Raw genomic sequence first — 27,887 nt, 5'->3', positions numbered from 1 at the left:
TAATCTTATTTCTAATTGTTTCATCCATTATTCAAAGTGGAATTTTGAAGTCTCCAACTATTACTGTTGAATTTTCTATTTCTGCCTTTAATTAGTTTTAGTTTCATGTATTTTGAGGGGTCTATTTGGGGTTAGGTTCACATATATTTATATTTTAGGTCTTCCTCATGGATTGACACTTTCGCCATTATAAAATGTCCCTCCTTGTCTCTAGTAACAATTGTTATCTTAAAGTCATTCTGTCTGATAGTATGCCACTCCAGCTCTGTTTTGGTTACTACTTGTATATATCTTGTTCTATCCTTTTACTTTCAACCCACTGTGTCTTTGACACTAAAATGTGTCTCTTGCAGAAATTATAACCATGTATTTTTCACTTAATCCATTCTCTAATTTCTATCTTTTGAATGGGATGTTTAGTCCATTTACAATTAAGGTAATTACTAATACGGTAAGATTTACATGTGCCATTTCACTGTTTTACACATGCTTTATATCTTTTTTTGTCCCTCTATTCTTCCACAAATGCCTTACTTTCTATTAAATAGATATTTTCTAGTTACCATTTTAATTTCCTTGTTGTTCCCTTGTTATATTTTTCAGAGTTTTTTTTTTTAAGATTTTACTTATTAGAGAGAGAGAGAGAGAAAATGAGCACAAGCAGGGGGAGGGGCAGAGGGAGAAGGAGAAGCAGGCTTCCCACCGAGCAGGGAGCCTGATGCGGGACTCGATCCCAGGACCCTGAGATCATAACCTGAGCCGAAGGCAGACGCTTAACCGACTGAGCCACTGAAGTGCCCCTCAGAGTTCTTTTCTTAGTGTTTTTCTGGGAAATTACAACTAACATATTAACTTGGAACAATGCCATTTGGTTAATATAAACTTACTTTCAGTAATATTAAAAACTTTCTCTATGACTTCATTCCCTCCCCTCTCCTTTGTGCCTTTATTGTCACACAAATTCAATCTTTACACATTGTATGCACATCTACTCAGATTAACATCTATTGCTTTATGAAGTTGTTTCTTAAATCATGGAGTACAAAAAAAGTGACAAAAATACATTTTTGCTCTCTTTTATATTTATCTGTATGGTTATCTTTTCTGGTGCTACTTATTTCTTCATATGGACACAAATTACTATCTAGTGTTATTTCATTTCCACATAAACGACTCCCTTTAGTATTTCTCATAGGACAGGTGTGTCAGTGATAAATTCTTCCAGTTTTTATCTAAAAAGGTCTTAATTTCTCCTTCATTTTTTTGATTGGATTACTCACATTTTATTTTTGTTTATTCCCCTTTTCTTATTTTTTAAATTTAAATTCAATTAATTAATATATAGTGTATTAATTAGTTTCAGAGGTAGAGTTCAGTGATTCATTCTCCTTCATTTTAAAAAAAATTGACATATATCACATACCATAAAATTCTCCATTTCGAAGTGTATAATTCAGTGGTTTTTAATATATTCACCAAGCTATGCACTAATCCTGTAATATTTTCATCACCCCAAAAGAACCCTGCACTCATTAGCACTTACTCCCCATTCTTGTCCACATCCCCACTCTCTGGAAACTAGTAATCTCTTTTCAGTCTTTATGATTTGCCTATTCTGGATAGTTCACTGAAATGGAAGAATATAAAATATAGCTTTTTTCCATCTAGCTGCTTTCACTGAGCTTAATATTGTCAAGATGTCACTCATTTTTAAACAGTTTTTCTGGATACTGAATTCTTATTCAACCTTTTTCTTTCATTATTTTGAATATGTCCTCCCACTGCCTTCTGGGCTCCATGATTTCTGATGAGAGATCAGGTCTTAATCTTACTGAAGATGGCTTGAACATAGTAAGTTGCTTTCTCTTGGTACTTTCAAGATGCTCTCTTTGTCTTTCAGTACTTTTACTGTGACGTGTCTAGGTGTGGATATCTTTGAGTTTTTACTACTTAGTATTCATTTGGCTTCTTTGCTACTGATTTTCATCAAATTTGAGAATTTGCGGCTATTGTTCCTTCCAATGTTCCTTCTTCTCCATTTTCTCTCTTTACTCCCCTTCTGAGAATCACATTATGTTTATGGTTGATATGATTAATGGTGTGCCACAGATCTCTGAGTCTCTATTCATTTTCTTCATTTTCCTCACACTGGATAATCTCAATTGACCTATCTTCAAGATTGCTGGTTATTTCTTCTGCCTAGTCAAATCTGATATTAACCTCCTCCAGTGAAATTTTCATTTAATATATTTTACAACTCCAGAATTTCTGTATGGTTCTTAAAATTTTTTAAAACATCTTTTTATTGAGATATAATTCATATACCATATAATTCACCAACTTAAAGTGTAAAATTCAATGATTTTGAGTATATTCATAAATATGTACAACACATTTAGTATATTCACAGATACCAACTTTCCATCCTCTCCCCACCTCAGCCCTAAGCAAACATTGGTCTACCTTCTGTCTCTCTAGATTTCCCTCTCCTATACATTTTTTATAGGATCTGTGGTCTTCTGTGACAGGCTTCTTTCACATGGTGTAACATTTTCAAGATTTAAGTATTGCATGCTATTTTGTCTCAGCTGTTCCACATTCTTTTTTTCTTTCTTTTTAAAAAAATTTTTTATTGTCTTATTTTCTCTTATCTTGATAGTTACATACTTTTATTATTTAGTGTCTAATCTAGAAATTACACCAACATAGATCTTTAGCAAATCGAAGTGTAATACATATTATTACTTTCATCTTTTACTCAACAATTCAAGGAACTAAGAGCATCAGAATTTCATTTATTTCTTCCTAATATATGTACTATTGTCATTAATTTGAAATTTATACACACACATGAATATATATCTTTTCAGGAATTATATTATTTTAGATGGTATGTATTCATTCAAATTTATCCCATATTTGCCACTTTTATTCCTGAAACCACTTCTGTGTTTCTCTTTAGGATAATTTGCCTTCAGGTGATGAATGCCATTTAGTATCTTCCTTTAATGCAAGTTTGCCAGTGACAAAGTCTGTCAACTTTTTGTCATGGAATATCTTTATTTCACCTTATTAGAAGTTATATTTCATGGATACTAGATTCTACATTGGCAGTTCTTTTTTCTCTTTTAAAGATTTTATTTTTTTAAGTAATCTCTCCACCCAATATGGGGCTCAAACTCACAACCCTGAGATTAAGAGTCCCATTCTCCACTGACTGAGCGAGCCAGATGCCCCTTTAAGCACTTCGTAGCTATTATTTTATTACCTGTGCTTACACTTTTTCTTTTGACAAGTTAGCTATTAGTCCATTTGTTGCTCTTTTAAGGTAACATTTCTTTTATTTTCCTTTGACTGATCTTAAGGTGTGTGTGTGTGTGTTCAACAGTTTTATTATAATGTACACCTAAGTGTACTTATCTTTTTATACATCCTACTTGGGATTTTTCAGATTATCTGTGCTTTGTTGTTTTTCAATCACTTTTGGATTATTCTTTACCATTGTCTTTTCAGATATTTCTTCTGTTCTATACCCTCTTTAAATTCCTTCTGGGCCAATTATGCATATATTGTATTTTAACCCCATATCTCCCATGTCTTTGTATCTCAATGCTTCAGTTTTTTATCTCTTTCAGTTGACTTTTTCCTTCCTCAACTAAGTCTAAACTACTGTTACCCATTTTTATGCATAGAGTTGTGTTTCCCCAAAATTTGTATGTTGAAGTCCTAACCCCTAGTATCCCAGAATGGGACTGTATTTGGAGATAGAGCTTTTAAAAAGAGGTTATCAAGTTGAAATGAGGTCACCAGGGTAGGGTCTAATTAAATATGACTGTGTCTTTTTAAGAAGAGGATATTAGGACACACAGGATGAAGACCATGTGACAGAAAAAAGACAGTCATCTACAAGACAAGAAGAAAGGCCTCAGGAGAATCCAGCCCTGCCAACACCGTAATCTTGGACTTCCCGTCCTCCAGAACTGTGAAGAAATAAATCTTTTGCTGTTTAAGCCACCCGGTCTATGGTATGTTGTTATGGCAGTCCTAGCAACCTAATAACCCATCCACTGAGTATTTAATTTTGGTTAGCATAAATTTCAGTTCAAGAAATTCCAACTTTTTCCTCATAGCTCCCAATTCTTTGCTAATTTTTTTTTTTTTTAAGATTTTATTTATTTGCGAGAGAGAGAATGAGAGAGAGCACAAGAGGGAGGAGGGTCAGAGGGAGAAGCAGACTCCCTGCTGAGCAGGGAGCCCGATGCGGGACTCGATCCCGGGACTCCAGGACCATGACCTGAGCCGAAGGCAGTCGCTTAACCAACTGAGCCACCCAGGCGCCCTTTGCTAAAATTCTTAACGTTGTCTTTTATCTTTTTAAACACATTAAGTGTAGCTATTTTTTTTTTTAGAGGGGGGTAGAGAGGGATGTGGGCAGAGAGGGAGAGAGAATCTTAACCAGGCTCCATACCGAGCACAGAGCCTGATGCAGGGCTTGATCTCACAACCATGAGATCATGACCTGAGCTGAAATCAAGAGTCTGATGCTTAAGTGACTACGCCACCTAGGTGCCCCAAGTGTAGCAATTTTAAAAAGTGTCTGATTACTCAAATATCTGAATCCTATGTGGATCAGAATCAATTATCTGTTTTTTTATTTGTTTGTTTTTAGTCACTTCATTTTCTCTCCTTGTGTTATTAGTTATTATTTTATTGGTAGGCATTGTGGAAACATTTTGATGCCTAAGATAATGTTACCTTTCTTCAGAGGATTTGTATTTGCTCTGGCAAGTGGGTAGTGAAACTAGCAGTCAAGTTCACCTAAATTCATATTCAGGGACTGACATGATTCAGAGTCAGTCTACCTATAGTTCTTCTTTACTCCTAGTCTGTAGCCTTTTAGATTCACAACCCAAAGAGTGGGAAAGTATACTCAGGACCACCACTGATTTAGGGGCCCTGGCCTCCTGTTTTTGATCCTTAGAGACAAATGTGCTAAAGCTTTTCAACACTTTAGCTGCCGCTTTCAGAATTAGCATATGCCCCTAGGGTTTCTGTCCTTTTGTATCTTGACTTTCTTATTCTTTTTTCTTCATTAAGTCTTCAATTAAACGCAAGTAGATTTTATATATACACGTATATATATATATGCATATATGTATGTCCTTGTATATATGTATATGCATGTGTATGTATGTAACTATACCTACCCATACACACACATATGTGTAGACATGTACATGTATGTATATATTATACATATATTCCTTTCTAAAAATTATATGCCAAACATAGCATTTATAAATAGTGTTAATAGAAATGAGATTAAGCCTGGAATGATGTTTTAATACAGAGAAGATTAAGTTTGTTTCTTCCAGGAGTCTGGGGTATTAGCACTATAAGAAACTTGGGAACACTAGCATTCTGGGTCACTGTATCTGATTTCAGGAATAGAATAATTCAAAGATGAACCGTAGTTTGCTCTAAGGGTTTATATACCACTGACTCTCCCTTATTCCTACAATGTAGCTCTTTAGGGCACCAAACCAAAATGTTGGAGGTTTCCTAGTGTCATCTAAACTTAGTGAGTCCTAGGGGCGCCTGGGTGGCTCAGTCGTTAAGCGTCTGCCTTTGGCTCAGGTCATGATCCTAGGGTCCTGGGATAGAGCCCCGCATTGGGCTCCCTGCTTAGCGGGAAGCCTGCTTCTCTCTCTCCCACTCCCCCTGCTTGTGTTCCCTCTCTCGCTGTGTCTCTCTCTGTCAAATAAATAAAATCTTAAGAAAAAAATAAATAAATAAACTTAGTGAGTTCTAGACTCTAATCACTGTCCACCTGGAAAACTGCAAGACTGTCAAAAGTACTCCTCAGGAAACTGAATGGGAAAGAAAGGACCTTGAAAAATCTGCTCCTCCATAAAAGCAAAAATGGTCAAAATCAAACTTTCTGGAATTGTGGATACTAACCAGAGGTTTGCAACAATCTGAGGAGCATTTACTCAATAAAACCAGCTGAATCTCACAAGCTTTACAGTGTTTTAACTTGCTCTACTCACATCCCCCTTTCTCTGCAGTAGCTGTCACATTTGTAGCCTCAACTACTATGGTAATTGTGAAAATAATGTAGCAGTCACTGGAGGAGGCAAAACACGTTCAAGACATTTAAAGAAATATTTGTTCAGTCATTAACTGATCACTAAGCTAACCAAGGGGAAATTTTCAATACTACACATAATCTAGATTACAGAGATTATAGAATCAGGCCAGAAAAGTCATCAAAGAATAACAACAACAATTCTTGGGAGTGGAGATTTAATTTGCAGAGCTGCCATATTATATTAAAAATGTCTCATTTTCAACAAAAAAATTATGAGACACATCAAGAAAGAGTAAAATATGGCCCATTCACATGAAAAAAAAAAGTAGTCAGTAGAAACTGCCTGGGATAAACCCAGTTGATGACTTTACTGGAGAAAGACTTTAAGCCAATATTTTAAATACTCTTCAAAGAAGTAAAGAAAACCGTATCTAAAGACCTTAAGTATAGGAAATGACCATCAATAAAGAGACAAGTTATAAGCAAGAACCAAATAGAAATTTTGGGAGTTAGAAAGTATAATAACTGAAACAACAAATTCCACTAGATGGGCTCAACAGCAGATCAGATCAGGCAGAAGAAATAATCCATGAACTAGGAGATAGGTCCACTGAGATTATCCAGTATGAGAAAGAGGAAGAAAAAAGGAGAAAAATGAATGGAGCCTCTGAAACAGTAAGATGCCATCAAACATACCAAACACAAATAACTGGAGTCTCAGTATCTCAGTAGTACTGACAGGTGAGAGAGAAAGGGTCAAAAAGACTATCTGAAGAAATAGTGGACCCCAAATTACCAAACCTGGTGAAAAATTCAACTGAACATCCAAGAAGCCTAAGGAATACAAAGTAGGATAAACTCAAATTTGATCTGCAACATCAGCTATTTTCTGGGTCTTCAGCCTGCTGGCCCACTCTGAAGATTTTGCACTTGCCAGGCTCCATAAATTATGTGAGCCAATTCCTTAAATAAATCTCTCTCTGCGTGCACACACACCAAACACTCCTGATTCTATTTCTCTAGAGAACCCTAATATAGAATTAGCATACAAAAAGAGGAAGAGAACATAACTATATGAGGACAAAGTTTTTGTACATTACTGAAATTAATTTGGTATTACTGTGAATAAGATTTTTATAAATTAATATGCAGAAAATGCATTTGATAAAATCCAACACCTTTCAACATAAAAATGCTCATCACCTGTCAGAAAAAAAAAAAAAAGAAAGAAAAATGCTCATTAAATTAGGAATAGAAGAAAACTTCCTTTACATGAGAAAGCAAGCTTATGGAAAACTCACAGCTACCATACTCAATAGTGAAAAACTTAAAATTATTCCCCTACAAACATCAGGAATAAAATAGGGTGCCTGTTTTCACCATTGCTATCAACGTTGTACTAGAAATTCCAACCAGAGCAACTGTGCGAGAAAAAGAAATAAAAGACATCCAAATTGGAGGGGCGCCTGGGTGGCTCAGTTAGTTAAGCATGTGACTCTTGGTTTTGGCTCAGGTCATGATCTCAGGGTCGTGGGATGGAGCCCTGCACTGAGCTCTGTGCTCGGCTTGGAGTCTGCTTGGGATTCTCCCCCTTTTGCTCTCTCCCCCCCCCCGCCCCTCCCCCTGCTCACGTAGGTGTTCTCTCTCTCAAATAAATAAATAAATAAATAAATAAAATCTTTGTATCCAAATTGGAAAGAAAGAATTATAACTATCTCTATTTGGAGATGACCTGATTCCATAAATAGAAAATTCCAAGAATTTTTGAAAAAAGAAAAAGCCCTAAACCTAATAAATTCAAAAAAGTGGTAAGGTTAAAGATTAATACATAAAAACCAGCTATGTTTCTGTACACCAGCAATGGACAATTAAAAAATGAAATTAAGAGAATTACATTTACAATAGCATCTAAAACAATAAAATTCCTAGGAATAAATTTAATCAGGGAGGTAAAATATTGTACATGGAAACTATAAAATGTTGCTGAAAGCAATTAAAGAAGACCTAAATAAATAGAAAAAATATCCTGTCTATATATTACACAACTAAATATTATTAAGATGGCAACACCTGCAAAGCAATCTTCAAATTCAGTGCAATCCTTATCAAAATTCCAATGGCTTTTTTCTTTCAGAAATGGAAATTTCATATGAAATTCTAAGGGGCCCTGAACAGCTAAAATAATATTCAAAAAAGAAAACAAACCTGGAAGACTCACACTTTCAGATTTCAAAACTAAAAAGAAACAGTAATCAAAACAGTCTTGTACTAACATTAAGAATGACAAACATATATGGACAAAAGAAAAACAGATAACCGGACTTCATAAAAATTTTAAATTTTTATGCATCAAATTAACATTATCAAGAAAGTGAAGACATTCTACAGAATGGGACAAAATATTTGCAAATCATTTATCAGACAAGCATTCTGTATCCAAAATATGTAAGAAAAACTTTACAATTCAACAACAAAAAGACATATAACTCAATTAAAAAAAGGGGAAAAGATCTGAAAGGACTTCTTCAAAGAAGATATGGACAATAAGCACATGAAAAGATGTTCAACGTTGTTGGTTATTAAGGAAATGCAAGTTAAAACCACAATGAGATACCACTTCACAGTGGCTATAATTAAAAATGGAAAACAAAGCGTTGGCAAGGATTGGGGAAATTGGAACCTCTGTACATTGCTGGTAGGAACGAAAATGGTGTAGCCACTGTGGAAAAGTTTGCTAGTTCCTCAAAAAGTTAAACACAGAATTACCTTATGGCCCATCAATTTCTCCTAGGTATATACCCAAAAGAAATGCAAATAGGTACTCAAATGAATACACAGGCATATTTACAGCAGTATTCACAATAGTTAAAAGGTAGGAACAAGTCCAAATGTCTATCAGTAATGGATGGATAAACACACAATGGAATATTACTCATCTATAAAAAAGAACAAAGTAGTGATATATGCTACAACTTTCATGAACCCTAAAAACATGCTCAACAAAAGAAGCCAGACACAAAAGGTCACATATTTTATGATTACTTCTATATAATGCATCCCAAATCAGTAAATCCAGAGACAGAAAAGCAGAGTAGACATTACCAGTAAGTAGAGTGAAGGGTGAATGGGGAATAATTATCTCCTTCCAGAATCAAAAAGAGGTTGGAACTAGCAAGCAGATATTTTGGTGTGCTTGCTTGAGGTGACACCTGAGTCCATGAAATGAATGGACATTGGAGGCTGCAGCAATGCAGAAATGGGTTGAATCTAGACATTTCTCTTGCACCCTCTGAAGTGCAAAATGCCAACAAGAATTGTTCTGACTGACAAGAGGAGATACAGAGAATGCAGATGGCTCTGGGGTAGATTCCCTGAGGGGAAAGCCCTGCACATAGGTGGCAAGTTAGACTGACCCTGGTAGCTCCAAGAGGCAAGAAATAGTTCCTGACATAAAGAGACATCTATTGTGGACTGGGCTATGCATACCTGCTGGTAGACATAAATGCTCAAAATACTAAAAAAAAAAAGGTCTAAAACAGAAGATACTGCACCAATTTGGACAACTCACATTTCCTTGTGACCAAGGAACACATTTTCATCCTCAAAGTAACAGTTTGACAGAGAATAGAATGGAAAATTGAAACACTTTTTTGTCTAAAATGGAGGGAATAAAGGCATGAAGGATTGACTTGCATGCTTTCATGAGTGTGTACTGACACTCAACATGAGCAGGGCCCAGAGGATGTCTCTCAGACCCTTCTGTGGGGGATCCAGAGAAGAGGGGGTGGAGAAAGATGCTGGTATAACAATACGTTTTTTTGTTTTTCCCATGTGACCTCAACACTCTTTTTTCCTACTCGATCTCAGACCAGAGCTGCAACTGCAGGTGCCAGAGCTGGGATGAACTGTGTATCCATTCACTAGGGCTGCCATAACAAAGTACCACTAACTGAGTGCCTTCGACAGCAGATATGTATTGTTTCACAGGGCTGGAGGCTAGAAGTCTGAGATCAGGGTGTTGGCAGGATTGGTTCCTCCTGAGGGCTATGAGGGATAATCTATTCCATGACTCCCTCCTAGCCTCTGGTGGCCGCAGGTGTTCCTTGGCTTGTAGCTGGTCATCTCCCTGTGTCTTCACATCGTCTTTCCTCTACGTGTATGTGCCTCTGTGTTCAAATCTCCTTTCATAAGGACACAGTCACACTGGATTAGGGCACACTCTAATGACCTCATCTTAACTCCATCATCTGCAAAGGCCCTATTTCCAAATATAGTCACATTCACTAGTACTGAGGGTTAGGATGTCAATACCTTTGTGTGTGTGGGGGGGGGGGGTATATAATTCAATCTATAACAATCTCTAAGCAAAAAACTGTAACTATATTTTTAAACCTTTATGATGAAATTCCTAAGGGCCTGATGGGATAGATCGTGCTTTCACCCCTCAAGCAAAATTGAGGTTCACAGGAAATGCAGCTAAACCGCCTAGTGGGCAAGAGAGCTCACTAATTCTGTACCTGTGTAGCCCTTCCCTATATGAATGGGAGTGGACTAAGGTGGAAGCACCTGCCAGACCAGCATTGCTATCAGCAACCTATACCAGCATAGGAGCCAAACCTAACATTCCTTCCAAAGGTAGAAAAGTTAGGGTATGAATGGAGGGAAGGAAGAATGGTAGCTGAGGATAAAGGAATGAATCAATGGTTATGCAATGAGGGAAATCCAATATTACATTCATTGGTATCTCAAAACAGGCTTAGAACAAGAGATAATATTATTGCCTGTAGCTTAAGTGTACCCCATGCCTGAAAAAGCAGAGCCATGTTGCTGAGACTATTCTTGCTTTTAGAACCTGACAATGTCAAATGAAAGCCTGCAAACTTAAGTGGCAAAGCTCGGGGAGATATTTTGGTCATGTAATATGACAATGAACTGGAGTAATTACTCATAACTGAGTTGAACTCTAGTAATGCCTCAGTATCCTTTGACTCACATTTCAGATTATATTTACTACCATACTGCAATGTGATGGGACACTAACCTCGTTGGTTAAAAATCAGTTATATTACTTTAACAAGTCTTCTAATAATACTGATGTTGACAGTCAAATATATTGGGAAATTGGGTTAATGCTTCTTCAGGATATAATACTGATGGAAGAATGAATGGCGTGAGAAAGAACTGGATTAGTTAACCACCAGCTAAATTCTACACTCAAGAGTTCTGCACAAATTTATTGTAAGGAACAAACAGTGGCAAATTGAGGGGGGAAATGTAATTAAATTAGTACAAACATATGAAAATGTATGTAACAGCTTTATAGAGCAGATCCATTATTTAAATCTATCCCATCCCCACACTGGCTCCTCCAAATATTAGGCATATTCATAATGAGACTACTGTACAAATGGAATGCAGTGAAAGTGATACTGCATGACTTTCAAGACTACGGTATAAAGGCAACATGATTTCCACCTGGCTCTAGTTTCTTGGAATGCTCACACCTTGAACCGTGTGCCACCATGCTGTGAGGAAGCCCAAACTAGCTCATGCAGAAAGACCACATGAAGAGGCACCAGAGCCCACTGCACCCTGCTCAACTTCTTGACTCCTTGACTTCAGAATCATAAATGCTCACTGCATGTCACAAATTTTTAGGGTAAATTTGTTACACGGCCATCAAGAACCAAGAAGTGCTCAAGTAATTCACAACCCAGAGAAAGATAAATAAGGATACAACTAACTAATACAAGGCAAAATGTAATAGCCACTACACAGAATATAAACAAGGGGCCTTGGAAAAAATTAATAAATAAACAAGGGGCCTTGGAAGAGGAAGGAACATAAATAAGTCTAAGGGAATGGAGCAGTGGGGGGAACACGGAAAAGGCTTCAAAGAAGCAATCTTTGAAAAGGTAGGGCCTACAGAAGAGCTTGAAGGGAAAAAATAGCATCAACAACAAGAAAAAGGAAGGTGTGGTAGGACTTGGTGACAAGAGAGCATATATATAGGTCTCCTAGACAAAATTCAACTTTTTTTTTACATGACCTCAAATACTGAAAGAATATTAAACTAATTGAAGGACAGTGTAGGAAACATTAATCTAAAAAGAAATAAGGTGGAGTTCTAGTGACTGACTATAATCATATGAAATTATTAAATTTTTTGCTGTTAATCTGTATGTGAAGGGCTAACTCTGACCCTGAGAAATGAAAGCCACTTATCAGCACTTTCTTTGATGTACTGGCCAAGGTAAAACCCAATACTTTGCTTGCTCATTGTGCCAGACCCAGTATCAGTTTAATGACAGCAATTCTCCATGGTTAGCATTCCTGGGAGTTCTAGGGGTGATTTACAGGGAGGTCTTTGTCTTGAACCAAAATGAAAAGTGCTTAATAATAGCCATAAAAAGCTGAGTAAATTCATAAGCTTCTTTAATTGCTGAAATTTACCCCTACTTCCCTGATAAGGGCATGAAGATTATGTCTACAGGTATCAGGCTGACAACCTGGGAATAATCATTACTTACCAAACAAAATCAAAGTATTTATCTCTTGTACAAGTAGAAGCCTGAAAGCAGTCCCTCTGAGCTGCCTGTTCAGCAATGACTGACTCTTCAATCTGTTTAGGAGACACCTTCAATTTGGGACCCCTCCCACTAAATCAGAGTTCCTCCTAAAGTGGTCAGATAGACAGTCCTTAAAAACCCTGAAACTTTAAAATTTCTGTTCTGGGGTGCCTGTGTGGCTCAGTTGGTAAACATCTGCCTTTGGCTCAGGTCATGATCCCAGGGTTCTGCTCAGCGGGGGACCTGCTTCTCCCTCTCCCTCTGCCTATCACTCCCCTTGCTTGTGCTCGTGCGCTCTAATAAATAAATAAAATCTTCAAAAAAAATAAATAAAATAAAATTTCTGTTCTCCTCACCTCATAAAACTTTTTTAAGGAGCCCACCAGGCACAGCTTCAGGCTATCCACAATCTCCTGATGAGGCATCTGGAATACCACTCGTGAATACCATTTTGTGAGAGTGCTGGGGAGGAGGGAGGAAGAGAGAGAAAAGACAGAAAGATGAAGACACACTCACAGAGGAAGGCCCACGGTCTGAATGTCAGTACACACAGGCTCCTCTATGCACCAATACAACGAGTACCTAGTAAATGCATTTATCTTACAGGTAAAAACACATGGCGATATGGGGAAAGATATACATATATATGGGGAAAGACATATATATATGCGCCACACATAGAAGGTAAAAATAAAGGCATAATTGTGGTATTTGCTACAAAACTGCTTCCAACTGAAAAAATTTAACCACCTAGATATCTAACAGAAAACTAGTTAAATAGTGCTCTAGCATACAATAAATTCCATGCAGCAGTTGAGAAGAATTGGTTGAGATTTATTTGTATGGATATGAAAAAATATCAGCAATATACAATTTAAGTACATAAAACAAACTAAGGAATACTATACATAGTATTATGCCATTTTGTTTACATATATACACCACCTATACGTGTTACTATGTGCATAAATGAGAATCTAAAAGTTTGATCTAAAATCAAACCTTTGGTGGTAGTTAATAAAAGATTGCCCATGAGGAAGTTTCACTTTCTAAATTTCTGCAGGTATCTGCATGAGCATGCCTTGTTTTTACAATCAGAACAAACAAAAAAATCCCTCATTCCTGGTGGGGGAAAAACTACTTAAGACACAGCCCCCATTCTGAAGAAGATTACACCACAGCCAGGGGAACAAATTTATAGATCTGACAAGTCTGGTAAATAGACTGAATAAACGAATAGGAAGATAAAGGAGGAAAAAGTTTAGTATACTTTTGTAAAGTACAGTAAGATTAGGCATCAAAATGAGATAACCAAACAAAATGGCACTACGAGTAGTACTTACAGATTGATGCTCGCAACGAAGCCAACCACAGAGCGCATGCCTCGGCTAGGATCATGGTAAACATCCATCCCAATCACCATTAATTGTTTCTGGGTTAGAAAACAAACAAACAAAAAAAAACCCAAAACAAGCAATCCATCACCCCATCTTTTTGTTATCTGCACCCCAAAAGCAACATATGAAAATAAGTTCTGGGAAAGGAAGAGAAAGACGGACATCAACTTGACATTTCTTTAAACACTATGAACAAGTCTGAGATCTAGAACAGGACCAGCACACTTCTGTAAAGGACTAAACAGTAAATAACGTTGGGCTCTATGAGCCACGCAGTCTCTGCAGGAACTATTCAATTATAGCACAAGAACAGCCATAGCTAGTCTGTAAAGAAGTATGGCTGTATTCCAATAAAACTTCATTTAAAGACATGGGAAATGGAATTTCATATAATTTTCATGTGTCAGGAAATATTAGTCTTATTTTGATTGGTTTCAACTATTTAAAGTTATAAAAACCATTCTTAGCACTTGGGCTATACAAAATCACGCTATGAACCATTTAGACCACTAAGCATGGAGAATAAAGATAACTCCATGAGGAAAACCAGGAAAACAACTAGGTAGGAGTCTCTGGAGAGCTAAATTGAATGAAGACACATCTCAGCATCACTCACCAGAGGAATATCCACTCCCCAGAGCTCACCACCCAATTTACAATTAATCTGAAGTAAAATTTTCTGGGCCACACTCCGAAGCCTGGTCGGCTGACCAATGGTTCGGACATTGATGACCTATAACAAAGGGGCATGGGGAAAGAGGACACTATCAGCCTGTCAGACGATGTAAACAAGCCTGAAGTAAATACTACATTTGTTTAAGAAACCCCAGTTAGCAGATAATATACTTTGCCTGACTAGTTCTAATTCTAGGATTTCTAGGCAGGCATGCACACACACATACATACACCCCACACACACAAATCAAAACAAAACAAAACACCAAAAAACAAAAACTTTCAAAGGAATCTCATAGAGAATTTTTTTTTTTTAAACCTACTTAGGAAAAACAGCTTTCCCTTTCAGAGTGAAGCCTATCCTCCCAGAACCCAGTCATGTGAAAACACCCAGCAGCTCACCCACTGAACCAGCAAAAGTAACTCATTTGAGAACATGAAGGCAGCATTTACAAAGAGCATCTGCTTTTAACCAGGTTACTCTAATAAGGGGACTGTTCCACCAGAAAGATTACACATGATGGCTTCTAATAGTTACTGCAGTCTTTTTGAACACCTGTATACCTCTTTTCAAAGCCTCAAGGGAGGCTATAGTTTCCATCTGTGCCTCCTGCCCAGCTCCCACTCACCTGTGAGGGCACAGGAGCTTGCACACAGCATAGCTTTTTAATGGCCCCATAGAGATCGTCACGTGTGCCCATGATGATGCAAACAACCATCTGTATCTTCCCCTTGAGGAGATAAAGTACATATAAATCAGGCTTTGGAACTCTCAGGGGACCATGATGGGGCTCCAGTTGGGGGCAGTCTAGGAGCCTGCAAAGTCATGGGACCTTTAAGGCAGAGGGGGATTGAAACAAAGAGGGTACGCATTCCAACCCCAAACAGGTCTTTGAACCTTTGTTGGGTTCAGGGCTTCTTTGCACAGATACAGAATATGATACTGTAAATTATCTAGAGCTGGTCCTGACTACCTGACATCTTTCTTAGGAGACTTAAGATGCCTGGAAAAGGCAGGCTTGAAAATTTGCAAGGGTTACTTAGTTGCTGCTTTCAATTCCTTATAATGCTTTTTACCACTCTCTTCAGTAAACTAAGTACCTTATTACATTCATACCACAAAACTGAGGAAACATGGAATATGATACCACAAGAAAGCATTCAGAGCCAAACACAAACAAATGAAGCTATTGCCAAATCCGTAAATGGCTCTTCCTAACTCTCTGGTTAGGAGATAGAATGATATTGCCTGCAGAGTATCTCATATAAGCATCCTTGACCCCTCACTGTTTAATTAAGAGTTCCAACATTGGAAACATAGGGTCTTTCAAAGTCTGAATAAAGAAAAGTAGCACTCAACTGAAATGAAGGTGCCAATTCTTTATGCCAGAAACAGATATTAATGGTAAATCAATAGTATATTATTCCAAATCAAGATTAGTGTTAGATTAAGATCTCTCCGAGGGATGCATGCGTGGCTCAGTCGGTTAAGCGTCTGCTTTGGCTCAGGTCATGATCCCAGGGTCCTGGGATCAAGTCCCACATCCATCTCCCTGCTCAGCGGGGAGCCTGCTTCTCCCTCTGCCTGCCACTCCCCCTGCTTGTGCTTGCATGCGCTCTTCTCTCTCTGACAAATAAATAAAATCTTAAAAAAAAAGAAGAGCTGAGAACACACATTCTAGTTATCACATCAAAGAACTTCCAAAGTCATGGAGAACACAGGCTGCACACTGGGAGCCTATGGGCTGGACCTATCAAACACATGTAGCTTTTTAGTCCCTATAGTAACTTACATGTGTTGTTGTTGTTTTTATTAACACTTTTTAAATTTTATTTTTATTATTATTATTATTATTTTTAAGTAGGCTCCATGCCCAACATGGGGCCTGAACTCATGACCCTGAGATCAAGAGACTGAGCCAGCCAGGTACCCGCCTTTTTTAATTAACATTTAAACATAAGGAGGGTAACATACACACAAATCCAGATCTTTTGCTTCTACTAAAAAAGAAATAAATTAAAAATTAATTTGATAATGCTGTGCTTCTATCTGCAGTTATAGGGTTTACTCTCTTTAGTTCACTATAGCCCCCTCCTAGCCCACTTCACTTGTTTGTGTTATTCACCTGGCTCCTGCAGACATTCTGAGTTTGTGACCCCTAACAAATAATAAAACAGCATGCCCTAAAGACGACAGAGACAAGACCAATATGAGTTAAGTTTGGTAAACATGATGAATGAACCTCATATCCATGCTGCATGAGAACTGATAGCAGTACACCCTCCTAAAGAGAACGTGGCAAGTGGTGAGATGCAGGAGCTGATGTACTACACTGGGTTATTCTTTTGAAAGCAGAGCAGAATTATCCATGATCAGGCCTAGGGGGAGGCCACGGCAGACTACAAGCCTGGGAAACTAGGAAGAAATTACAAAGAAAGACAGAACACGAGGGTGCTGTTGTGGGTAATAACCCAGAGTCGGGGATCAGAGAGATCCCAAGATAATCTCATTCTAGTACTGATCTCACAAGAAAGGACTCTTCAAGTCAAAGACTAGTTACTTCCAAAAACTTTTCCTCTGCTTTTGTTCCCTCCTTAAGCTTCTTCCTGTTTTGTGTACGAACAGATAAGAACTGCAGGCCTGAACTACTGAGTTACGAGTGCTATGACCTGCTCACCTCCAGTGGTCCTGACTGGCTGACAGGATCGAGCCAATGGGCCAGGTGCCAAGTTCATCACCAGAGCAATTCAAATCTTAAGCCAGACCAGACTGTGACAGCTCAGTACAGAACTGTGCAAAATGGCACCGGGCCCAAAAAGTTGCTTTAGGAGCACAACATGTTCTATATAGATAAGGAACTAAAGTTAAGTCAGCTATTCTGTCAATTATGTGAAAAAAGAACGTAAGAGTGAGGCTCCCAACACATAATGAGAGAAGCAGAATTAACCAAAGAGCATAAAGATTACTTACACTTAGTTCAGTATTTCATGTGTACATGAGTAATACACAAGTTTCTGGGCATCATAAACAGCAGACTGATGACCAAGATAATTTAAGATCAAGTATTCAAGTATTTTAAAACAGGCATCCTATAAATATACTCAAATTAATTTATTACCTCAACTCCTAGCATGGATTGAATGGTTCTGACATAGGTTTCTATTCGATCATCCTTTAGTTCAACCCAGGCTGGTGGGCTCATACGCATACCAATGGGGCCAGCTATCTTCTCCAACATGTTAACCAGTTCTCGGGCCTGATCCATTGCTCTCTTTGGGTAAAACAGTGCCCAGAAATGCATGGGGACCTAGGAATAACCACAAGCTATTTTTAGCACTTCCCACAACTTAGACACTCTGAAGTTACACCCAGGAGGTATTATTCTAGAGAACAAATTGCTTATAACTCTGCTTGAGTCCTTTCTGGTCTAATTCCTGTAACTAACAGATATACGTGATAAGTAAATTGGGGGATACTTTCACAGTGGAATACTATGCAGCAATGAGAATGAAAGACCTACAACCATATCTAACAATATGGATGAAACCCACCAATGCAAGGCTGAAGAAATTAAGCCAGACATAAAAGAATATATACCATATGGTTTCATGTATACATCAAGTACAAAAACCAACTGAAATGAATCTGTGCTGTTAAAAGTCAGGATAGTGACTACTCTTGTAGTTTGTAAGGGAGAGGTAGGTAGTAACGAGGAGCTGGAGGGATGGCTTCTGGGGCACTGATAAAGTTCTCTTTCTTAACCCTTGGGGTGGATTACATAGATTTATGAACCTTTGAAAATTCATCAAACTTAAAATTGTAAGTATACTTTTTCTTTAAACATACTTCAATAAAAAGTTTTAGAAACAGATGTGAATACTTTATGCATGGCCAAAAAGACCAGGTTAGCCAAAAACATTTAAAAATAATTATATACCATTTTGTTCTTTAGTTCCTTTGGTGGGGGCTGTTTTAATTATACTTCTTTCATGGATAAGAACATCTTTCAGGAACCCCCAGGGAAAAGCGGGGGAAGATAAAAGGGAGAGTGGGTAAGAGGCTGCTGGCACTATATGAATTACCATAGCAATCTATTTCCTTTTCCTAAGTTTATGGCCAACCAAAGTGCTTATCTCTAACAACTCATCAATTTGCTCTATTTGGAGGACCCCAGTTTAATAGATAATTCAGGATGGGAATTCAGTTGGTACTCTCCCTCAAAAAGAAGACACTGAATCATTCCTGCTTCTTAATTTCCATACTTATAGGAATACTGGTCCTCTCTTCACCACCTCAAAAGTCACTTACAGTCAAGATGGAAAGGTCTCTGGTTACTTCCTTAATCCAGTTTAGTTCCTGAGATGTGATAAATGAAGTATTTCTTAAGTTAATTCTTTCCATTGGCAGAACACGTCCTTCAATCTAAATACAAAACAAAGGACCCATGACAGGAGCCATCTGCAAACACTACTGATACTGTTCTCTCTCAGGCCTGGTCAACTCCACTATGTAAACCTGTCCCTGTAATAACTTCCAAGAACAGCACAAAAATGAAACTGCTAGCAGTGAGTGAGTCTAGGCCAAAAAAACTCTGGACAAATACAGGTAAAATTTTTATAGACCTGGCTCTTTAATTATTGAAGCTTTTAACATGGTCTCCCAAGAAAGGGATTAGAAAGCATTGCCTCTTTAGAAGTAGAGAATGCATGTAAAATAATTATAATTTCAAGATAAATAGGAAAATAGGGACGCCTGGGTGGCTCAGTCGTTAAGCGTCTGCCTTCGGCTCAGGTCATGATCCCAGGGTCCTGGGATCGAGCCCCGCATCGGGCTCCCCGCTCCGCGGGAAGCCTGCTTCTCCCTCTCCCACTTCCCCTGCTTGTGTTTCCTCTCTCGCTGTGTCTCTCTCTGCCAAATAAATAAATAAAATCTTAAAAAAAAAAAAAAAGAAAGATAAATAGGAAAATAATTTTTAAAAATATTTTAAGGGACAAATTGAAAAGAAAATTAAAAGTAAAATTTCTTAATAAGGCTGAACATAAACTACTACACTTTAAAAAGAAAAACAGGAAGGAAAGATATAAATATAATGAAAGAACAAATTAAAGTTAGGAATAAGTCAATCAAATCTAAATATCCAAAAATAAGAAGATAATTAAGCTGATGATATAACAACATGATGGGACTATTCTGCAATCATTAAAACTACTTTCTAACGAATATGATCTTGTTTTTAAAAAAAAATAGTAATGTACGCATAATAAAAACTGGATGAGTCTATACTTAGCGGTGATTATCTCTGGGGATGCGTATTTTTTACTATGATCTCTACCATTTGCTTATTTAAAAATAACAAATACTGGGGCTCCTGGGTGGCTCAGTCGGTTAAGTGCCCAACTCTTGATTTTGGCTCAGGTCATGATCTCGGGGTTGTGAGATGGAGCCCTATGTCAGGTTCTGTGCTCAGCGGGTGGTCTGCTTGAGATTCTCTCCCTCTCCCTTCGTCCTCTCCCCATGCTCTTGCACAGGCACTCTCATGTGCGCTCTTTTCCTCTCTTGCTCTTGCTCTCTCAAATAAATCAATCTTTAGAAAAATACTTACTTTATCTATAACCAAAAAAAAAACCTGAGTTTATTAACATAAATAACAATAGCAAGAGTAAGGAATCAAACTCATGATGTGAAAGTAAAAAACTTTTGAACTTTTCTAGAAGGCAACTGGCAATATGTAATACGTACTAAAAACATAAATGTCCCCTGACCTAATAATTCCACTTCCATAAATCTATGAAAATAAACAACATTACAAAGACTTAGTTACAAGGCTGTTTACTGAGTAACTATTTCTTTTTAAGATTTTATTTATTTATTTGGCAGAGAGAGCGAGCGAGTGAGACAGCAAGCGCACACATAGGGGGAGCAGCATGCAAAGGGATAAACAGGCTCCCCGCTGAGCAGGGAGCCCAATGCAGGATCATGACCTGAGCCGAAGGCAGACGCTTAATGACTGAGCCACCCAGGCGCCCCTGAATAACTATTTCTAATTTTAAAATATTAAATTCAATTTTAATGTAAAAGAATAGAAAATTGTTAATAAACTATCTAGCAGCAATTAAAATGTTTAGAAAAATATTAAATGACATGGAAAAACATTCTAAATATACTGAGGGAAAAAAAGAAACTATATGAACACACGCCGTGTGTGAGTATGCATAAGCACGCAAGCATGCACATGTATACACACACAAAAATCCACTGAAGGGTATGTACAAAAATGTTAACAGTGGTTATTCTCAAATAGAAAGATGAACTTTTTTCTTCTTTGGCTTATATTTTCTACATTTTCAAATTAATATTTAGTAACACGAAAACATGTTCAAAATATAATATTAAATGAAAAAGAAGATGTAAAACCATATACAATATAATTACAGCTTTGTGAAAAAAAAAGATTTATTTTCACAGAAAAATGTGGAGGAAGAATATACATTGAAGTATCTTTCGTACATATCTAAAATAAAACACTGAGGGATGCCTGGGTGGCTCAGTGGGTTAAGTGTCTGCCTTCAGCTCAGGTCATGATCCCAGGGTCCTGGGATCGAGTCCCACATCAGGCTCCTTGCTCAGCAGGGAGCCTGCTTCTCCCTCTCCCTCTGCCTGCCGCTCCCCGCTTGTACTTTCTTTCTCTGACAAATAAAATCTTTAAGAAAAAAATAAAATAAATCACTGAGATATCATCTTTGGATGATAAAATTACTGATGTTTTTACCTCTTTCTTTACTTTTTGTGAGGTTTCGACATTTTCCTTATTGACTATCCATTACTTTTATTTAAAAAAAATTTTTTTAACAAGGAGTCAATTCAGAGTACAAGAGAACTAGAGAAAAGGTAGAATTAATTATTTTGGTATAACCTCAAAAGAAAGGTGAAAAGTAATAATAGCTAATGTTTATTTAGCACTTGCTATGTGTCACATATTATGCTGAAGATGTTACCATTTAAATTCTTATAACTCAATCATTATCCTCATTTTACAGATAAAAATACTAAGAGATGCTAGGCAATTTGCTCAAAGTAACTAAGATGGCAAGTGGTAAAACTGAGATTCAAAGCCAAATAAATGGATACAGAAGGCCAAGGACTCCACACCATCTCACACTGCCTCTGCCCTATGGATCATGCTGCACAAAATACAACATAACAGATGCAGGCAAGATACAGGCAGAAAGGGCCATAAGAATCAGATGGTGTAAATCCAAAACTCTCTATGCCTATGGAAAGAATGACAATAGTATATTCAAGAATCACAAGTTAATTATTGGGAAAGAAAAAAAAAACTTGGAAAAAAAAAAAGGACATACAGAACCTTAGGAATTATCTAGATTAGAAAACTTAAAATGAGGTCATTTTTTTTATAAAGACTTATTTTTTTTAGGGGGTGGGGAGAGGGAGAAAGAGAATGTCAAGCAGAATTCCTGCTGAGCGCAGAGCCCAACATGCAGCATGATTTCACAACCCTGAGATCATGACCTGAGCCAAAATCAAGAGTCAGACGCTTAACCAACTGAGCCACCCAGGCACCCCAAAAATGAGATAAAATTTAAGTCAATATTCCTTTTACTATCTGTTTGACTGAAAATTAACAGCTCAGATCTCTGTGAAATACAGAAGAAAAATCTCTAAGAGATACTAACAAATTAAGAGAAGAAAATTCAAATATTATGACTAGGACCCCCTAAAAAAAGTGCAATAATAGAGCAAAACTCCAAAATAAAAACAAGAGAAGAAGCTATCACCTACTTCACTAAGCTCTTAAAATCACTGTTCAATGCTGTTTCCTACTCGGCTACATTCACTTTACCTTATGTACATCCTTCTGCAGGCAGAGTCCCCAGCGTGCCAATTCATTGCTGGCTGTCTCATTCTTTGAAATTCTCTGGAGCAAGCATTCCAAAGCATTATGGTGCTGTTTGGGGCTCAGGTTGATCTGCTGGGTCAAATCCTAAATAGATTTAAAATGGAGATAATAAGTTATGAGTATTAGTTTCTCCAATATGAAGTTAAACCCCAATATGTCTAAAACATTTCCAAAAGAAAACCTCCTTTCCACTGAAATCTGTAGACATTTTTAAATACTCCAAAAATTTTAATAAACATCTCTCAGGAATGTAAATGAAGTATACGGTTAAAATTTTAATCATGAAAGTAAGAATTTGAAATGTTATTGTTTCTTTCTCCCACATGACAGCTAAATCTTACCTCTTTCTCAAAACCATGTTCTGAATTTAAAATTCCTAAGAAATTCAGGGGCACCTGGGTGGCTCAGTCAGTTAAGCATCTGCCTTCGGCTCAGGTCGTGATCCCAGGATTCTGGGATCCAGCCCTGCATCGGGGCTCCCTATTCAGTGGGGAGTTTGCTTCTCCTTCTCCCTCTTCCTCTGCTCCCCCAACTTGTGCACTCTCTCTCAAATGAATAAATAAAATCTTAAAAAAAAACTCCTTAGAAATTCTATGAAACAGGAGCAAAAGGGGCTTGATTACACCTATTTAATATTTGGGAAAAATAGGGGGAAAAATGTCCTGTGCCGGGCAGAGCCAAACATAACAGAATGGAAAACCAGATCCAGTTTTATACTTCATATCATACTACTACTGTATTTAATGTCATCATAAGACAAGTTTTTTGTCCAGTGTTTGGTCCATAATTCGTGTCTTCTAAATGTTATTGTTTTTTTTTAAAGATTTTATTCATTTATTTGACAGAGAGAGACACAGCGAGAGAGGGAACACAAGCAGGGGGAGAGGGAGAGGGAGAAGCAGGCTCCCCGCCGAACAGGGAGCCCGACGCGGGGCTCGATCCCAGGACCGTTGGACCATGACCTGAGCCGAAGGCAGACGCTCAACGACTGAGCCACCCAGGCGCCTCACTAATGTTATTGTTAAATGAAGACCCAAAGGTATACATAAAGATTCTGAATCACATATGTGAGTTCTTTACTCTTCTGGGACCAAAGAACTGTCCAGTTGTTGTTCCCTATGAGGCATCATTACTGCCAGTCTGCGGGGCGGCACAGATAGCTCTGTGATCATAAAGTCATTAGGTGACTGAGTGTTGTAAGGAAGGAGCCTTGACCTACATGCTAAACAGAGAAGGAACGAAGGTAGACATGAAAGAAATCTCTTACAGATATGCTAAGCTTCACTTCGGGCTCTTTATGATGTTATTGAAAATAGTCTGTGGCATCGGAGACAGACATGGGTCCAAGGGTAACAGACAAGCGCTGGGAGAGTGAGGCAGCACAGGAGCTCGGGTGTGGAAAGCCCCAAGCGCTGCAGACAGAGTGGAGGTGAAGTGCTTGGGCTCCAGACTCATGCTGCTGCCCACGTCTGTGCTTCTCAGCTACTTCTTATGGGGATTCAGCCCAACACCTCCTGGACACTCCACACCCCACAAGATAAACTTCTATCCTTTTACCTCAGCCTCTGACTTGTTGATTACTTTTTGCTACATTATCTCCCCCACCCCTTTAAATAGACTGAAGGCTTGTAGGAAGGCTTGTAGCACTAGAAAAACTCAGTGCTATCAAAGAACCTCACTTATGATCATATGACCAGTTTATAGTCATCTATCTGATTGGTGGGGGTGAAGACATAATTACTTCTTTCCTTCTACCTTATAATCCAGTCACTCCACTGTTTTGTTTTCAACAATCTTCAAAAAGGAGCTCCGATCAGCTATTTTAGTGTGTGGGAAGGGACATGGAGCATGTTTTACAGAGAGAACTGGAGCCTGGAAGAACAGACCTGCCCAGGTGATGACACAGGCCTGCCCAGATCTAGCTCAAGCTGTTCTCAAAAAGGCCTTCCAATCAACACGGGCATTTCTCACCTTCATGGCTCTGAAGTCCTTCTTCATCTTCTCAGGGATTCCAGTCATGAACGAAAGTTCAGGTAGCAGCAGGATTTCGCCTTTTAGCAGCTTTGAGGAGAGAATGGAGAAGAAAAATAAGGCAGGAAAGATGGTCTTGTTCCTCTGACCTCACAGGACATGCCATGCCCAGGGCTGGGCCTGCAGGGACATAACTGGCACAATAAGGAACATAAAACCCCAGAAAAGAGGGCAGTGAAACACTGCAAGTATTTTACCCTTTTCCCCTCAGTGATAATACTTATAGCCTGCTGTACTAGGTAAAGGAAAAATGTTGAAATGGTCAAAAAAAGTGGAAAAACTAGGAAAAAAAACCCAAAAACTGTCCCTCTTGGGCCTCCAGACAAGCTAAGGCGATACATCCCATCCAGCTGGGGCCTCCAGATCTTATCTTAGCTGGTTGATCTTCAGCCTTCTCACTTAAAAGACAGAACAGTCAGTGTCAAGGTACTTTCCCCTGGCTCCAGTCCCTGTTAAATGTCTACAACTTCCCTAATGGCTCCAGTGTTTTAATCTTTAGCAGAAAATTCTCCTTATTCCTTAACCTAACTTACTCATATGGATACTTAGCTCCTCATTATGGGGACTTCAAAAGCAAATCCTACCGCATGAAGTGACACCACTGGCTAGATGAGACAGCCCTGCAGTCTTCCCCAACCACACTGTAACCCTGCTCCACGGCTCCCAGCACCATGGATGAAGAGCTTAAGCTAGAAGTGCAAATCTGACACCCCCCCACTCACCATCCCTTGGTTATTCTGTCTCTCACTGGGCCTGTGGATCAGCAGTGGCTGGTCCTCTTCCTTAATTGTGATCCCATAGTTTTTGCTAGAGCAGGGCAGAGGCAGGAAAACATTTCAGAAGCAGCATCACTACTGTATGGCAACATAGTCTGGGTGTCTTAACCAGTACTGGGGTACATAATTTGCATAATACCTTTGTCAAGGATCCACCAGAAACTCATTATAGCATATTTATAACTGGAAAAGGCAGGCTCAAGTTAACACCGCAATTAAATGGAGGAGAAAGAGTCTAACGTCCAGGGAAAAATATGCTTAAAACTGCATCAGGTTGGGGGTGCCTGAGTGGTTCAGTCAGTTAAGCATCCAATTCTTGGTTTTGGCTTGGGTCATGATCTCGGGGTTGTGGGATCAAGCCCCACCCACGTCAGGTTCCACACAGGCTCTGCTTGGGATTCTCTCTCTCCCCCTCTCTCTCTGCCCCTCCCCCTGCCCGTGTGCATTCCCCCCACCCTCAAATAAATAAATCTTTAAAAAAAAAAAACTCCATCAGGTTGAAAGGCTTGGGCAACTGGAAAAACAAAATGATAGTCAAATGATTAAAGACTTGAATTTCACCCCTCCAACCAGACTTCTACCTAAACCAACAAAAGAAATATAATTCAAAATCCTGGTATTAATTTATAAAGTAACTTCCAAAATTACTAAAAGAAATGAAACTGTAAGGGTAGCATATTCAGGTCAAATCCCACAAACAAGCTCATTCAATCTTAGGTGTGTTACCAATCCAATTATTTTAAAAGCATGCTACTATGGAACTCAATCTCCCGCTACAGAATGGTAGCCTATATCCCACAGCCACCCAAAGACCCAAGCCCAGTCTCTTCTTTCCACCTGTAGTATTCCAAGAATGTGATCTCCTTCCCATCAGACACTGTGAAGCTATCTTTTGGTGTCTTATTCCAATCCACATCATCAATACGATAGGTACGATTGTTGTATCGGGTTATAACAATATTGCCAACCAGAAGCTTAGTGCACTCATCCTGGAAGTTTTCTTTGTTCTGCTGATACATGGCATGCCTTTGGAAAGAGACAAAAGACTTCTGAATCATATCTGTATACAGAGAGCACAATGAAAAGGATGGGGGATGCAAATAAGTACTTCAGGGGGCGCCTAGGTGGCTCAGTCGTTAAGCGTCTGCCTTCCGCTCAGGTCATGATCCCAGGGTCCTGGGATCGAGTCCCGCATTGGACTCCCCGCTCAGTGGGGAGTCTGCTTCTCCCTCTCCCTCTGCCTGCCATTCTGCCTACTTGTGCTCCATCTCTCTGCCAAATAAATAAAATCTTAAAAAAAAAAAAAAAAAAAGTACTTCAGGGGTACGATCACAGCTATACAGCACCAGAAGGCTCCAGTTGTCTCTTTTAAGAGTAGGACTCTCGGGGCACCTGGGTGGCTCAGCTGGTTAAGCGACTGCCTTTGGATCAGGTCATGATCCTGGAGTCTCAGGATCGAATCCCACATCGGGCTCCCTGCCCTCAGCAGGGAGTCTGCTTCTCTCTCTGACCCTCCCCCCTCTCATGCTCTCTCTCATTCTTTCTCTCAAATAAATAAATAAAATCTTAAAAAAAAAAAAAGAGTTAGGACTCTCATCTCTTTTCTTTTTGACATTACCAAAAAAAAAACCAAAATCACTAAAAAATAGTGAAAAGAGGGGCGCCTGAGTGGCTCAGTTGGTTAAGCGTCTGTCTTCAGCTCAGGTCATGATTCCAGGGTCCTGGGATTGAGCCCCGTGCCAGGGTCCCCGCTCAACAGGGAGTCTGATTCTCCCTGTCCCCCTCTCTGCCTCTCCCCTGCTCTCTCTCTCTCTAATAAATAAATAAAATCTTTTAAAAAAATTGTGGAAAAAATAAAAGGGAAATTAAAAACAGCAACTGCAAATTAATAACATTCACAGTTTGCCTTCGAATTAGGTACTTTAATCATCAAAACAATTATTTTGTATCATTATTAGGATAGTCTATGGAGGAACAACAAAACATTCTTTAAACTATATTTGCCCTTTTTAGCTAATGGAAGGGATTACAAATATCTATCATTAGACAGCACTGGTGAAGATGCTAAAGATGCAGATGACAGACTCACCATAGATAAATGTACCCTCGCAGTAACCTCTAAACAGTGCTGTGAACAAGCCAACACAGGAAACTTGCAGAAAGCATGTCTGAATATGCCGAGAGAGTCAAGGAACGTTTACAGAATGATGCTTGAAGGAGCAATCTGCCAAGCAGAAACGCCAGGGCAGAGGAATGAGTGACATTCCAGGCAGAGGCAGCAGTATGCAGGGGATAAGCAGGGATCTGGGGATGGGGAGGGCAAGGAGGCTGAAGACGGACAGGCTGAAGATAAGCAGGGACAGATGTGAATGTCCTTGTTAAGTCAAGGATCAGAGCTTGGACTTTTTTCTGTAGGTCAGTGTCACCCA

General features: G+C 38.6%; 1 protein-coding gene across 2 annotated transcripts in view; it reads right to left on the bottom strand.

The window, feature by feature from the left end:
- PIWIL2 (piwi like RNA-mediated gene silencing 2) overlaps positions 1 to 27,887 on the bottom strand; it is a 69,505-nt gene that overhangs the window by 23,929 nt on the left and 17,689 nt on the right. For both annotated transcript variants that reach the window (XM_032389177.1, XM_032389178.1), the window contains exons 10-19: positions 26,296 to 26,484; positions 25,405 to 25,489; positions 24,623 to 24,712; positions 22,595 to 22,735; positions 19,042 to 19,155; positions 17,852 to 18,040; positions 15,362 to 15,463; positions 14,674 to 14,790; positions 14,004 to 14,092; positions 13,017 to 13,122 (exon numbers count right to left, since the gene is read on the bottom strand). In XM_032389177.1, coding sequence (XP_032245068.1) covers positions 13,017 to 13,122; positions 14,004 to 14,092; positions 14,674 to 14,790; positions 15,362 to 15,463; positions 17,852 to 18,040; positions 19,042 to 19,155; positions 22,595 to 22,735; positions 24,623 to 24,712; positions 25,405 to 25,489; positions 26,296 to 26,484 — 1,222 coding nt within the window. The remainder of the gene's footprint in view (positions 1 to 13,016; positions 13,123 to 14,003; positions 14,093 to 14,673; positions 14,791 to 15,361; positions 15,464 to 17,851; positions 18,041 to 19,041; positions 19,156 to 22,594; positions 22,736 to 24,622; positions 24,713 to 25,404; positions 25,490 to 26,295; positions 26,485 to 27,887) is intronic.

Source organism: Phoca vitulina, unplaced genomic scaffold, assembly GCF_004348235.1.
Source record: "Phoca vitulina isolate PV1807 unplaced genomic scaffold, GSC_HSeal_1.0 scaffold53, whole genome shotgun sequence".
Taxonomy (NCBI): Eukaryota; Metazoa; Chordata; class Mammalia; order Carnivora; family Phocidae; genus Phoca; species Phoca vitulina.
This window is presented reverse-complemented; position numbering and strand designations above follow the sequence as displayed.